General features: G+C 44.5%; 1 protein-coding gene across 7 annotated transcripts in view; it reads left to right on the top strand.

Moving 5' to 3' along the window:
* The window catches only part of LOC123516321 (carboxyl-terminal PDZ ligand of neuronal nitric oxide synthase protein-like), a 227,984-nt gene that overhangs the window by 157,585 nt on the left and 54,323 nt on the right, over nt 1-16,076 (top strand). For all 7 annotated transcript variants that reach the window (XM_045275603.1, XM_045275598.1, XM_045275600.1 and 4 more), the window contains one exon: nt 13,070-13,141. In XM_045275603.1, the coding sequence (XP_045131538.1) occupies nt 13,070-13,141 (72 nt within the window). The remainder of the gene's footprint in view (nt 1-13,069; nt 13,142-16,076) is intronic.

Genomic DNA, 16,076 nt, shown 5'->3' with positions numbered 1-16,076 from the left:
CACAATTACTTATGTGTTCAGGTGTCAGGCGTAGGCTGGGCCGGATATACCAGAGTGGTGACGTCACGGGCACGCCGCGTCAAATCTTACCGGCCAATGGGCTGCCGAAGTTGAATTGACGTCACTATCTCCCTCCGGCCACAGCAAGGAAAGAATCTGTTTTGTTGCTGAAACGTTGGTCAAAAGTGTTGTTTTTGATATATGCATGACTCGCTGCTAAGCAATGTGACCCACCGCCTTGCCGCCACAAGGTGTAGTACATCTCCATTTTCCTCGAAACCTGAATCTCTACATAATGTCAGCCCTGAGCGGATAAGTGACTAGCAAAAGATCGTGTGTGGTGAATGTTATATTATAGACAGAACGAACTACCGGAATCAGACATTGAGGCTTCCACGCGATGAGGCCCAACACATGCGCTAGCAACTGCCCACCGTCCCTGAGGGAGGGTCGTCAGGGTAAGAAAACCACAGTTGTTAACATTGAGGCAGCAGGTTGAAGAAACGACGTTCCCAATAACGTAACAGCTTGACACACCCAGTGACATCATGCGCCCAAGCGAGAAGCAGCAGGGAACTGGAAAGATCAGGAGAAACGAGTGTAGGATTTCAGGTCGTGGATACCGGTGCTTTCTGTCTGGAACTCCAGCCGTACGTTTAATTTGGTCGTGGAGAATAGCTCCGGGGCAGGTGTGGCCAAGTGTGCCTGGAGGAGATACCTCAGGGAGGGAGAAAGACCACGGTTTCCTTCTTTCCTTCCCCAGCCTTCGTTACTGCTCCTCTCCATCCTCGCCCCAGGCACAGAGGGTTATGGGCGACACACACTACTCGCACCACACACTCCTGGTGGCCAGATAGGCCTTATGGATACATTTGTTTATCATGTTAAGTCCTAGGCAGGTAAGCGTGATGACACACACACACACACACACACACACACACACACACACACACACACACACACACACACACACACACACACACACACACACACACACACACACACACACACACACACAATTGCGGTAACAAAGAGAGAGAGAGAGAGAGAGAGAGAGAGAGAGAGAGAGAGAGAGAGAGAGAGAGAGAGAAATATTATAGGCTTACTATAGCACACAAAGCAGCAGGCGTACAGGAGTGTTACATTACTCATGAGGCATAAGAGCAAGTCTGCCCGCGGGTCAAGAACATATTGTGGTGAGCCGCGCCCCACCCACTCCGGCAGGTTCCTTCACGAGTCCTCACGAATCTTAAACGTCTTTCTATAGCTCCTCATTTCCCTCACGACTTCTCCACGACCTGAGCACTCCCTCACGCTGTACTTTCACCATGTACCTATATATTCCTTCACCCTCGTTCATATGCATTGGAGCCGCTTCGAGCCAGGGCAGGGAGGGAGGTGAAACTCGGCAGAAAAATTCGAACGTTTGTGTTCCTGTAGCAGTGGTGAATTGAATGACCTGGTGAGGGCAACGCGGAGTAACCTTGAGAACGCCCGTGCTCCTCCTCCCTTCCTCCCTGCCTTTACCTTACTCCCCTTCCTCCCTGTTTCTACCTTGTGCTACCTACGCTCGCTGCCTTGCTGTCTATCCCCTGCCTCCCTCCCTGCTGTCTACCTGTCTCCTTTCGCTTACCGTCTGTCTGGCTTTTTCTGTCTACCTGTATTGTTTTGCTCTCTCTCTCTCTCTCTCTCTCTCTCTCTCTCTCTCTCTCTCTCTCTCTCTCTCTCTCTCTCTCTCTCTCTCTCTTATTGGGTCTTCTTCCCTGGTCGTCTCCTCAGTTATGGTACAAAGAGCGCCTTCTCCCCTTGAGGCACAGCAACACACGGATCCCAGGCACACCCGCCGCCACCTCGTGCTAGGATGAAGGTGGGCGCCGGCAGCTGCAAGTTTATTAAAGGCTAGCAAATCAAGTTTCCGAATATTCTGTCCTTGTCAGTGTTGCTTTTGACTTCTGACGGCCGTTATTCATGTCGCAGCTAAGGTATGGGTGTTGGATGGTAACACCTGAGGATCACTAATCTGCGTCAGCCTGGAGATGCGAACCATTCCTGAGTGTGGGTACACATCTGCCAGAAGAACAATGCGTTTGCTGGCTCCCTAAAGCGTCAGAAGTGTATAAGATGTAGTTTTAGTTGAGGTATTGTACTTGTTTCCATTCTGAATTCACTATATGTAGTTTTTTTTATATTCTTACGTTGTATCTTCTGAAATAATATGCAAATATGGAAGAGCTTACATTTCTTTAGTATATGTTCAGTGAAGGAAATGAGAATTAGAAATTTTTGAGCTGATGTAGTTTCAGACTATGAGAGGAAAGAAGACAGGCGCTGAAAACTCCAGACGACACAGAACACAGACTTTCGCGGCTACTGGGTGGAGTTTCCCTCGATGCTTCAAGGCTCTGCTGCATAAATTGCCTCGCCAAAACTTTAATGTCTTTTGATGTTAGTTCCTCCAAACTGTGGATATGCATCAAATGTGTGTGTGTGTGTGTGTGTGTGTGTGTGTGTGTGTGTGTGAGAGAGAGAGAGAGAGAGAGAGAGAGAGAGAGAGAGAGAGAGAGAGAGAGAGAGAGAGAGGGAGAATGTGTGTGTGTGTGTGTAGTTTCACTGATAGATGAGAGTAAATTACTAGTTGGTTTACCGTTAGGGGGTCAAAGTTAAGTCTAGAGTAGCGTGAGTGGGAATAATCCTCCGTGGTAAACTCAACGCACTGGTTACGTCAGGTGAGGAGGACACCTCGCGGCATAAAACATACTCGTCTTGCCGCCTATGGGTCTGTATTCCTTTGTGTCCCCTCAATGCTTGTGTTGGGCGTGTCATGGCGACAGTGGCGACAGGGGGGGGAGCGAAGACAATGCAGTGAAGATAAGGCGACTATTGTGGTGCCTGGCAGGTTCACTGTTACAATGGTGGCTTGTGTGAGTGTGAGATAAATGGGCAGTGTGTTGGGAGTGTTTCAGTGGTTTTGTTACTGTGAAGGAATTATATTATTGTTATCGTTGTAATTGGTGTTGATATTATTAACTACTTTTGATTAGTGATCTAAATATGTGATGATGTATTTATTTAATGTTACTGTTTGTACTTCTACCACCACCACCATCACCACCACGACCACTACCGCTACCACTGACTGTCGTTATCTGCATTTCCTGGTGCTGGAGATACAAACGCAAGCCGTAATCGTAACATTGGCATTTAACGATGACAATAAAAAAAAGTAAAATTTTCAATGGGGTCGATGCGGGCACAGGTCGATTAACATTGTCTTCAAAATACAAGCATACCCAAACTTGCGCAATGATGATGCAACGTAGGAATGGCGAAGGCAGGAGGTGGAAAGGAGAGGTTAGATGGCTAGGGGACTGAGTGTGGGGATGGAATGGGCAAGGGATGGAGACTACCTTGGGAAATACACAAAGGAGAACAAAGGAAGAGCACACACGAACACACTTGATACCTCGAGGCTGTAGTGAGGCTGTGGCGGCAGAAAGTCTTGCTGAGTGAGTTCATGATGTTAAACTTGGTCTACCTGTTAGGAATAAAGTAAGTGTTTTTCCTCCTCCTTCTCCTGTTTCTCCTTTTTTTGCCTTTTATGTCGTCACTTTCATTGCCTTTTGTTGTTGTTGTCGTCGTCGTCGTCGTCGTCGTCGTCGTCCTCGTCATCATCATCATCATCATCATCATCATCATCTTCTTCTTCTTCTTCTTCTTCTTCTTCTTCTTCTTCTTCTTCTTCTTCTTCTTCTTCTTCTTCTTCTTCTTCTTCTTCTTCTTCTTCTTCTTCTTCCTCCTCTAGATGGACTGTAGAAACGTCCCCGTTGTTCCATACCAGCCGTGATCCTCAAGGGCGATACTTACTTCCGCAGTGGAGGATGTTGTTGTGGTGCGGAGAAGACGGTCTGGAGGGGAGTGATCCAGGAAGACGGTAGGAGGAGGGGGAAGAGGCAGGGATGGTGTGCGAGAGTGTGTTACGTAACTCTCCTTACTTGCACTGTAACACTGACTCGGCTCGCCAGTCTCGTGGATCCTCAGCCTGGGATGATGGGATGACACTGTTTTGAAGCTCTGGCAGACACACGAACAGTTGTTTAATTTGGTGATTTTCCAGTGTACAGAAATTAAATAGAAGGTGCTTCGTTAACTCTGTCTGTGTGTGTGTGTGTGTGTGTGTGTGTGTGTGTGTGTGTGTGTGTGTGTGTGTGTGTGTGTGAGAGAGAGAGAGAGAGAGAGAGAGAGAGAGAGAGACAGAGAGAGAGAGACAGAGACAGAGAGACAGACAGACAGAGACTCCGGATCGTCGTTTTTTTTTTTTTTTTTTTTTTTTTTTTTTGTGTGTGTGTGTACCTTACCACATTCACTTCCATTCTACTTTATTACTTTCCTCCATTTATCTCTCTCTCTCTCTCTCTCTCTCTCTCTCTCTCTCTCTCTCTCTCTCTCTCTCTCTCTCTCACCTAAGGAGTTAGTACCGAGACCTTCCCATTGTCGGAAGTTGGCTGGTGTTGCCGTGTGATGGCCGCCCTGTGGTGCGCGCCTGCTCGCTGTACCGTCACCTCCTACCACGCTGTTATTATGGGTTTTCTCTTCTACAGGACTCCTTCCGCCCCAGTTTTTACTTGCGTTACTCCTGCCAGCGTAGCCTTCCTTCTGAGCTGCCTCACCTCGTCGTACTGGCGTTTGTTTGAGCGGCACATGTGCTTCGGTGTGATTTATTTGTGTGTGTGTGTGTGTGTGTGTGTGTGTGTGTGTGTGTGTGTGTGTGTGTGTGTGTGTGTGTGTGTGTGTGTGTGTGTGTGTGTGTGTGTGTGTGTGTGTGAGAGAGAGAGAGAGAGAGAGAGAGAGAGAGAGAGAGAGAGAGAGAGAGAGAGAGAGAGAGAGAGAGAGAGAGAGAGAGAGAGAGAGAGAGAGAGAGAGAGAGAGAGAGAGAGAGAGAGAGAGAGAGAGAGAGAGAGAGAGAGAGAGAGAGAGAGAGAGAGAGAGAGAGAGAGAGAGAGAGAGAGAGAGAGTGTGTGTGTGTGTGTGTGTGTGTGTGTGTGTGTGTGTGTGTGTGTGTGTGTGTGTGTGTGTGTGTTACAGGTTATAAAGCTCTTGGACTGCACCTGTTGGAAGAAAATAGAAGATATATATAAAATATGCCCTAGTAGGAACAGAATAACCAGCATTGACACAAACAACATCTTTATTTCCTTGTTTGTTTGTGTCAACGCTGCTTTTTCTGTTCCTACTGAAGCTGAGGTTCCCCACAAACGGACCTGTCTCAAATATGCCCTGTCCACATTAAGAGAAGCTGCTGCGGTATTAGACATCATCAAGGCCTTTTTTTGTCACTTATTTACACACAATTGGGTACACATGGATACAGATGTGACAACTCTTCATAAGCGGGGGAAGCAGATATGACCAATATTGTGATTTTTTATATATTTTTTTTATTTATACCATGTGAGCTTTTCACGGGAGTTTATGGGCTAAAGTTGAAGTATTTGATAAAGTCTCCGTCCAGTTAGGTTAGGGATCAAAGTAACGTGGCAGTTTTTTTTTTTTTTTTTTTTTTTTTTTGTCTCAGAATTGGTGACATCAGATGAATCCACCTCCACGATTTTTTTTTTTATTTATTTTTTTTAGGGAACCATATTTTTTTTTCTCTCGGTCCTCCTTTTTCTTCTTATTTTTTTCTCTCTTATATAAAGCATCGGGCATATTCAGTCCTTTTGTTTTGCTTCTCTCTCCTTTCCTTTTGTTTTGAGGACATTTTGTGTTTTTTTTTTCTTCCTCCTCCTCCTCCTCCTCCTCCTCCTCCTCCTCCTCCTCCTCCTCCTCCTTCTCCTCCTTCTTTTTTCTTTATGGAGGATATTAGGTTCTTTTAGCTTTTTCCCTCTCCTTTATCCTTCCTCTTCCTTCCCTCTCTCTTTTTTATGGAAGATATTTTTTCCTCCTCTCTCTCCTCTTCTTCTTCTTTCCATCTATTTTTACTTAAGATATTGGGTCTTTTTTGTTTTTGTCTTTTTCTCCTCCTTATTCACCTTTTTTTCTTCTACTTTTTATTGTGAATTTTTTTTTTTTTGCCTTTTCTCTCCTTTTCCCCATTTTTATTTATCGAACATGTTCACTATTTTTTTTGCTTATTTTCTTTCATCTTTCTTTCCTCGTTTCTTTTTATTGAGGGTATTCTGTCAGTTTTTTCTTTCCATCATTCCTCTGCTTCCCTATTTTTCTTTCTCGAGCATGTTCTGCCCTTATCTACAAAAATCTCAACCTGTGGGACATTTCGGGTGGATGGCGACAGGAGAGGCCGGCGAAGTGAGGCAGTGAGGCGAGGAAGGAGTTAAAGAAGCTTCACGGATATAAAAACGTGAGACTTGTAAGAGGAGCTCCCGAATGCCGCTACTGTGTCAACAAACTCAGGCATGGGAGCGAGAGGTGCCGCCGGGAAAGCCACAGGCTCCGGCCAGCAGGTGTTAAGTGTTGAGGGGACGTGGTGTGTGTATATGAGTGTGTGTGTGTGTGTGTGTGTGTGTGTGTGTGTGTGTGTGTGTGTGTGTGTGTGTGTGTGTGTGTACCCCATTCTGGATGCTCTTATTAATATGCGGCCTTGAGGTGCTTTTAGACAACATCGTTTCATCTCTCTTTATATGATGCTACACCAAATAGTACTTTTAAAGGCTCGTCTGTCCGCGTTACTCCAAGAGGAGCTGCTGGCCCTCGAGAACCGTTTGTTTCAGAGCTGTTTGACTGGCTCTATTTGTTCTCGAGCCTTGCCTTTGATGCCGGAGAATAGCTGGGAACAACTGGCGCCTCTGTCAAGGTTGAGGGTGCATGTATTTAGCGGTGACACCATCCCTGTATAGCGTCACGCCCATATGTTGTGCTGGGAAACTATTGATAACGTGTGGTCCCTCGTGCTTGTTTTCCTTTTCCTCATCTCCCTTTTAGGAGGAGTATCCTATCTGAACTTGTGCGTTTGCTATGTATGGCTTTCCTTTGTTTGCTCGCTTTGGTGTGTGTACATGGAGAGAAAGGTTGTCCTTCACACCTGCCCCGCTGCTGCCTTTCATCCTTCTCTTGGCGTTATTCGTGGGCAAACAAGTGAAGGAAAGGAAGTGTTAAACTTGCGAGACAGTTTTTATAGAAAATTATACACGAAGCTGAAAGAAAACAAAAAGAGTAGTATACTATAGTTAGCTTAGGGGAGGAAAGATCTTGGTGATGGCACGTGGCTTTATGCTGCAACTTAACAGCTTCTGAGCATGCGGCGCATACACTACGGGCACAGTGCTCATGTGTTACAAGATGTGCCACTTGCTACACTGATCAGCCATCCACACATCATCATCATGGATTTTTGACTTGTCGTTCAGTGATCCAGACTTTTCTCCATTTTCAAAATCGGTAAGAATTTTGGCACTGAACAACACTAACAAAAAGAAAGTGTTGTATTCTTTCCTGCATTTTCATGTTATTATCTCGGTCTTGGGTCAGCGTGATATCCCGGTGGAGATATTCTGAAGTGGCTCCATTAGGTCTCCATTTGTTTGATGTGGCGGCGTGGTCAGTGCGCGTCTTGTTCGATAACGCACAGCAGAGGTGTGACGCTGGCCTGGCACGGCTGGGACAGGTGACTCACTCCCCGGCGCTGCGGTGAGTAATGCGACACCTGACCAGGTCGCCGTATAAAAACAACAAATGTATTGTTACGTACTAGAATAGTTATATAATTTAAGTGACCCGTTATGTCTTTGGATGAAGTTTCCCTAAGTGAAGTGAAATAAAGTAATAAGACTTTCATTAGACTGAATTAAATTAAAATTGTAGTGTAGGCGAGAGTTGCGCGGTGACCATGTCTTGTGTTGTGTGTATTTCCACCCGGGACGCCGCTCCCGGCCCTCAAGTCCCCACTGCGCTGTCACGTTCAGACGGCACTGTGGATCTGGACCTTCTCCAAGGTATTTACAGTTTACTTCTTACTTTCTTTGTCAGGAATATTTCAACTTTTGTATAGTGAAATGCGTAATGTTAGCTTTTCGTGGAGGCATTTTTCGTGCATTTAGCACTGTACAACGGTTCTTTCAAACAACGTTATCTTGAGAAACTGTATGCAACACATACAAGTACTACGGTCACACACACACACACACACACACACACACACACACACACACACACACACACACACACACACACACACACACACACACACACACACACACACACACACACACACACACACACACACACACACACACACACACACACACACTGAAAGTTATTTGTACACTTCAATTTTTCTATATCTTGTTGCTTTCATATTAACTTGAATATACAGTTCCGTATCATTAATTTCCGTAACACGTGGCACGATCCCCATGGAAAGTAGCTCAGTGTGGAGCGGAATGTGTCACTGGGTGGCATGAAGCAAAAGGAGGCGGAACCATCGTGTGTCACATAAAAACTGTAATGTCTCGACGCACTTTGGCTCCTTGGGAATCAATACGAGTGACTCCAGATCCATAAGCTTTCAAGTTTCATACACAGTCGACCGCCAAATATTTCTGGACATTGTACCCACGTCCTCTCTGCACAAACATGCTCTGCTACACAATAAGACTCGCTCTAGTCCACACTTGAATGGAGGCAAAACAATTAGTGTGTATATTTAATGTGATGCATAATGGGGCGGCTGTTCATCATTGTAGTATTAAGCGCTGTCTTCCCTAAGCCCCATTGTTTGTCAGGCTCCCACTGAGCGCCGCCACCACCCATCATTATCATCCCCCAGCCCCTCATAATACGCCATCTGCCTTCAGCCCCATCACCCTTGTCATCATTACGCTGCGCTCCACACACACACACACACACACACACACACACACACACACACACACACACACACACACACACACACACACACACACACACACACACACACACACACACACACACACACACACACACACACACACACACACACACAAAGTTCGTCTCCTGAACTTAGTGTTTGCTTTGTATTGTTACTTGCTAGCTACCCACCCTCAACTGGCAAAATCTCTCTCTCTCTCTCTCTCTCTCTCTCTCTCTCTCTCTCTCTCTCTCTCTCTCTCTCTCTCTCTCTCTCTCTCTCTCTCTCTCTCTCTCTCTCTCTCTCTCTCTCTCTCTCTCTCTCTCTCTCTCTCTCTCTCTCTCTCTCTCTCTCTCTCTCTCTCTCTCTCTCTCTCTCTCTCTCACTTTAGATACACATTACCTGGATAAGTAGACAAATGTTTGACGGGCAAATATCAAGAGCCAGGTAACGAGAAGCCAGCGAGGCTCATGGTAATGACGTTGTATAGTCTAGGCCGTAAAGCTTGCCCTCAAACATAGAGAGAGAGAGAGAGAGAGAGAGAGAGAGAGAGAGAGAGAGAGAGAGAGAGAGAGAGAGAGAGAGAGAGAGAGAAATGCTTCGGCTTCATGAAAACTTGTCATTGTGGAAAATGTTATGTAGTGTGTGTGTGTGTGTGTGTGTGTGTGTGTGTGTGTGTGTGTGTGTGTGTGTGTGTGTGTGTGTGTGTGTTTGGCAGGAAGGGTGGTGCACATCATGGATAGTAACGACCTGAGGTGCATAAAACACTCACACTGAGAGACTTTTTATCACGGGAGGGACCGAGGCAGTGAGGGAAGCAGAGAGGGAGGGAGAGAGAGTAAAGGACGTGTTTTATCTCCCTTCCTCTCGCATTCACTGTTTTCCTTTATTCCGCCTCCCTCGTTGCTCCACCCTCCGTGTTTCCTTGAATTTCCCTCCTTTTCCCTCCTGGATTTGTCTCACATTTAAATGATATTAGACTGCCCTCGTTTCTCTGGACTATTTTTCATTAATATATATTGTTACTCTTTTTTTTCATCTCATTGCTTTATATTTCATCTTGGGTTCGTAATCATTTGAGTGCTGTGGCTGTTATTGTGTGTGTGTGTGTGTGTGTGTGTGTGTGTGTGTGTGTGTGTGTGTGTGTGTGTGTGTGTGTTTCCCAGCTGGCTAAGTTTGTTATTACGTAATACTTTAAAATCTTGCAAGAATTATTAGGACGCACAAACACAACTTGGAAGATGAAATACTTAAAATGTGCAGCAAGTTTATTAAATGTTATGAATCCTCGGCCCTCGTCTCGTGTGTGTGTGTGTGTGTGTGTGTGTGTGTGTGTGTGTGTGTGTGTGTGTCAGATCTTAAGGACGCGCTACGATTTAAAATGTAGAATAGCAGCATAATTTCTAGGATGGTATCAGGAGTAAACACTCAGACAGTGATTCGCTGCCTCATTCATCCACCCAGTACTTTCTCGTGTCGTTTTCTCTCACCGTCACCTTATTCTCAGTCAGCATCACCTCAACCATCACTCAGAGACACACACACTGTCAGACACACACACTTGCACACATTTTTCGCAACATTCCGTAACCAGCAGATTGCCTCACTGCCCTCCCAAAGCCTCATCGCCTCACTCACTATTCATTACTCACGCTCACCTTGACTCAGTGTGACCGAGCGAGCGGCTGACTCCCTCCCTTCCCGTGCCAAGTCACAGAACAAGTCTTTCTTCCTTTTTTTTTTTTTTTTTTTTCTCTCATTCTCTCCACTTTATTTTTTTGCCGCACCTTGAGATTTTTATAGCATCTCAGCCCCACGAGAGGCGGAGAGGTAGCGTGGAGGGGGAGGGTCTTGGAGCTAATAATATAACACACACACACACACACACACACACACACACACACACACACACACACACACACACACACACACACACACACACACACACACAACACGCAACACACTTGTATCTATATATGTTGTTAAGTTACCTATTTCTTGATTTAAATGAAAGCTAACTAGTTAATTCTTTTCTTGGCCATTTTTCAAGTTTAGTGTGGGTGGAGGGCTACATTGCAGGCAGAAATGACCGCTTGGTCTCCTGTAAACGGCTCAGAAGGCTCAGTCCTGACTAGAAGGAGCCTCTGCGTCAGCTAATCGGTGTTGTATACGTGGGGCTCATAATACCACCATCCTTGCGTTAGGGCGTAAATAGAATGCAGCTTCCATTATTAGTTAAGCCGTCATGCTTCAGAGTTTAGTAATAATGACGTGAGTGTATCGTTTAGACTGGCGGGGAACGAAAAGCCAGCAAACTTCTCCTCCTCCTCCTCCTCCTCCTCCTCCTCCTCCTCCTCCTCCTCCTCCTCCTCCTCTCCTCTCCTCTCCTCTCCTCTCCTCTCCTCTCCTCCTCCTCCTTTTCCTTCGTCTATGTTCCCGTTTCATCTTCATTCTTTTTTCTTGCCTCCTTATCCTTTTCCTCCTTCCACTTCTCCATCTCTGTCTCCCAGTCTGTCTGTGTCCGTCACCGCCTACTTCTCATCTCCCTCCACGAGTCGCCGCCGCAGCTGAGTCACCGGTATGCCTCTCGACCGTCACCACTCAAACCATTACTGGTGGAGCGGCCTTCGTACCGGTGGGCATGCAGTACATTAGTTGATAGGAGGGTCGTCGCTGACCCAAATTATGGCATTGCCGAGACATTCCACCTCTAATGCCGCCACTGACACGGAACGCTCCTCTCCCTCGCTCGTTGCACTATACTTGCCAAGGCGGACACGTTTTCCTACTCTATACATATCTTGTTGCCTTGTATTTCTACGTGTATCCTTGATTTTCCTGATACTTGAGTGAAATATATTTTATTTTGCGGGTACCGTGAGATGTTTATTATTTTTATCACGTACCACTCAACGTTGCGGTATTCATGGGAATTATTTCATATATCACGGCTGACATGTTGTACGTGTTTATTTTAAAATTAATGGATGTCATCAGGAATGTCATCTGACTCCGATTGAGGACTGATTGGCGTGACATTTGTTAGGAAAAGGTACCAGGTGTGTGTGTGTGTGTGTGTGTGTGTGTGTGTGTGTGTGTGTGTGTGTGTGTGTGTGTGTGTTCTAGTTCAAGTATCCTTGGATGAATGAGCGGAAGTGAACATTTAACTTGAATAATTATCTTCATATTATCTTTGTATTCTTTATTCTTTTCCTCTTCACTTCCATTTCAATATATCTTTCTGTATTACTATTACGCTATTCATTTCTCCGTCTCGGTGCGCCACTACGTCCTCTTTCGTGAGGAAGAAGCACAGATTTTGTCTGGATTGAGATCAGGTGTAAGATATTATTGAACTTCAGGAATCTGTACAGCTGTTATCAAAACACTTTTATTTTTCATTTAACTTGAGTGGAAAACAGGATCTTTCGCCTCAATTCACCCAGGATTCACAACCGGTAAATTTGGCTATAACAGCATAAGAAGACCGAAAGTGACTCCACTCCCAGGCAGTCAGCGGCACCTCAGTAGTGGAGTCACGCCGCTTCGGGCCGCTCCTCGCTACCCTCGTGATTTGATTTTCCTAAAGGATTTCCTTCTTTATAGACTGCTTGGGTAAACACATGTCGTACCTGAAAATAGTGAATGTTGGAAGGGAAATACTGCAACACAAACCACACAAGTCACGAAAGGTATGGTAGGCACACACACACACACACACACACACACACACACACACACACACACACACACACACACACACACACACACACACACACACACACACACACACACACACACACACACACACACACACACACACACACACACACACACACACACACGTACACACATACACACATATTTATCTAATAAGTAATCATACATGTTTAATTGACAAGTGGAAACTGTTCTCGTAATTTCTTCTTCAGATATTTACAGAATACAAATTTTATGATTTTTCGAGATTTTTAATAGTAGCCACTGGAATGTTTATCCTGTTCTCTGTAACTGTTTATACAGTATATTGTTGCTATATATAAAAAACATGCAGGAACGCTTTCAGTAAGTTTGATGCACTTTGAAATGATAAATGTCAAAAGATTAAAGAGAACAATTTCCTTCATGTGCCTTCATTAAGCCAACTCTAACTCAGCTCCGGGAACTTGTTAATCCCTCCTCACTGAGTCACATGCCTCGCCTTAATCAAGTGTTTCTCCTCCACAGTACATTGGCACCTTGGACGTCCCGCGCCCCACCAGCCGTGTGGAGATTGTGGCCGCCATGAGACGAATCAGAGTGAGTAGTGTTACTGGCTCTTGTTATTGTGTTGTAGTTACCGCCTTCTCTCAGTGACACCAGCTGTTTTGAATATTATGAGTAATATCAAGCGCCATTGTTAGTTGAGGTTCGAATTACTGAAGTGACTATTGTTTGGTGTGATTCAATCTAATGCTCCATAAGAATGTCATTGTCTTGTTTGTTATTGTGAAAATGTTTGTTATCACGGCATGAAAGTGTTCCTCTGGCAGGCTGACGGCGTGCTTTCACCACGCCTGTACATATAGTTACCGTTAGTGAAACATGACGGGTGCTCAACTAAGACTTTTATGGACGGAATATATTTTGAAATTTGAGTACATGAGTAATTCACTACTGTGTGTGTGTGTGTGTGTGTGTGTGTGTGTGTGTGTGTGTGTGTGTGTGTGTGTGTGTGTGTGTGTGTGTGTGTGTTTGTACGTATTTTTTTCCGTGTAAGATATTCGTGTTATATTTATTTATTTTTTTTATTTATTCCGTGTTTGTTTGTGCGTACGTATGCATGTATATATGTTTTTTCGTTCGTTTCTTTGTCTTTTTACTTGGTTATTTGGTTTGTCGTCTTAGGATGTGTGTGTGTGTGTGTGTGTGTGTGTGTGTGTGTGTGTGTGTGTGTGTGTGTGTGTGTGTGTGTGTGTGCGCGCAAATCACAGACAATGTTCATAATGTTTAACTTGAATAAATCAGACACGACAACAGATGGACGTTTCGATATAAGACGGTAATGCTTTTGCTATATAATCCTGTAATCGTGGAGTAATGCCACACTCTTTGGTTAGTCAGTCTGCTGGTCACTTCACACTAAGGCGAGACTTCTAAGCTCAGGAAACAATGAGTGCAGGATTTTGGGTTTTTAGAAGCTTCACCTTCAGATGAAGACATGGAATAAATAACACAATCGTCTCTTATAATTGAAACGTTAAAACTCATGTGCGCAAGTATTCATGGTGTAAAACCCTTGTTAATGTAAAAGGAATGTTTATATACATCGTATAGACATATATGAAGTGCCACGTATATATCAAGGGCACTTTTAATAGTTAAAGCGTTTGCATTATTTTGAAGAATATATGTAGAGTAAGACTTAAACAGTAACGTAACAGATGACATGCATTGTCAAATATAAAACTTCCTCCCTTTCACTATTTCTTTGCCGTATTCTCTGTCGTGGTCGTTGCACTCCTCCTCCTCCTTCTCCTTCTTCTCCTCCTCCTCCTCCTCCTCTCCTCTCCTCTCCTCTCCTCTCCTCTCCTCTTTTCTCCTCTCCTCTCCTCTCCTCTTTTCTCCTCTCCTCTCCTCTCCTCTCGTCCTCTCCTCGTCCTCTTCTTCTTCCTCCTCCTGATTCCTTGACAAGAACTCAGCCAAGGCCATAAAGAAATAATGTTTATTTTTACGATTGTCTCTATAATTGCATCAAAAGTGTGCAAAGATTGTCTAAAAAATAATGGATCAAGTCACCCCAGCAAGGCTTAGCAAGCGAGAGCCATACATATGCTACTGGCGCAACTCAGTGCTACGCCTCCGCCTGTGTGCACCCACGCATAAGGCAGCTTTGCCGGTAGTCGGACGTCGAGGGTTAGTGCTGTGTTGTCCCATTACCACTTCCAAACAAACGCAAGAACTTGGCTGCAAATGAATTTTAAATATAAGAACATTCTTTATCTTAAAGTATTGTGTATTATTCCCTTTGGTAGGTGATGATACAGCCTTTGGAAGTTCGTCACCAAAGTGATAAACGCAGTATGGGTCACAACTAGCTGAGGCGAAGGTGAGGAGAGGAGAGGGTATTAGGAACTTTAACGCAACGGCTTCAGTAATGACTGCGAGTGTTTGGGTTGTGGCTTCATATTCGTGAATCTTGAACTCTATGTGGCCACAAGGTGAAGAGTCGTGGTGGTGTGCCAATATGAGACGCGTCCTCCAGACACTGGCCATGACATGTATTACTATCGATTTTTTTTATTTGTTTTTGATAAATAGAGCGATAATCTTTTTTGATAAGCAAAACATGGGCAAACAGCAGTTTATATAGGTTATATATATATATATATATATATATATATATATATATATATATATATATATATATATATATATATATATATATATATATGTGTGTGTGTGTGTGTGTGTGTGTGTGTGTATATATATATATATATATATATATATATATATATATATATATATATATATATATATATATATATATATATATATATATATACACACACACACACACACACACACACACACACACACACACACACACACACACACACACACACACACACACACACACACACACACACACACATATATACGTGGTCATTGTCCCTTTCCCTTCCCCCAAAAAAGCATAGGATAGTATTTTGTTTCGGTTTGAAACAAACGTCAGCGGGTATTTGGATAGTGGCCGAGTCGCGTCATGTTGCAAGAACGCCGGCCAGCGCATTGCTCTTCAGTCTGGCTTGATCGCAATGGAAAGATCGCCGTAACGGATCCCGCAATAAATAATCCATAGAATACACTTCGTTAGCCGTAAATGGCGTGATGCGTCAGCGAGCCATTTACAGATCAGTATTGAGGATGGGGATGCAGTGCTGCTGCTGCTGCGAAAGAGACACTCAGCACAGTTCCATTATGAGGGGAAATATGAACGTATGGTGAGAGATCAAGAAAAGATACCTTATTGTGAAACCTGTGGGCAAAGATGACTAGAATCACCAGCATCTAAGTAGACATGAACACAAGATTGATAGATTTTGTTTATCAAATGTTCCCCATCCTCCGCGTCTCCCTCCCTGCCCGACATTAAATCACCCTGTGAGAATGAGCGCCATTGAGCCGCGGGGCTGCGGGGCGGCAGAGAGAGGCGCCGCTCATGAGGATGCAGGTATTGATGTATTAATGGAGT

Source organism: Portunus trituberculatus, chromosome 40 (genome assembly GCF_017591435.1).
Source record: "Portunus trituberculatus isolate SZX2019 chromosome 40, ASM1759143v1, whole genome shotgun sequence".
NCBI classification, from domain to species: Eukaryota; Metazoa; Arthropoda; class Malacostraca; order Decapoda; family Portunidae; genus Portunus; species Portunus trituberculatus.
Note: the sequence above shows the minus strand (reverse complement) of the source record. Positions and strands in the feature narration are given on the sequence as shown.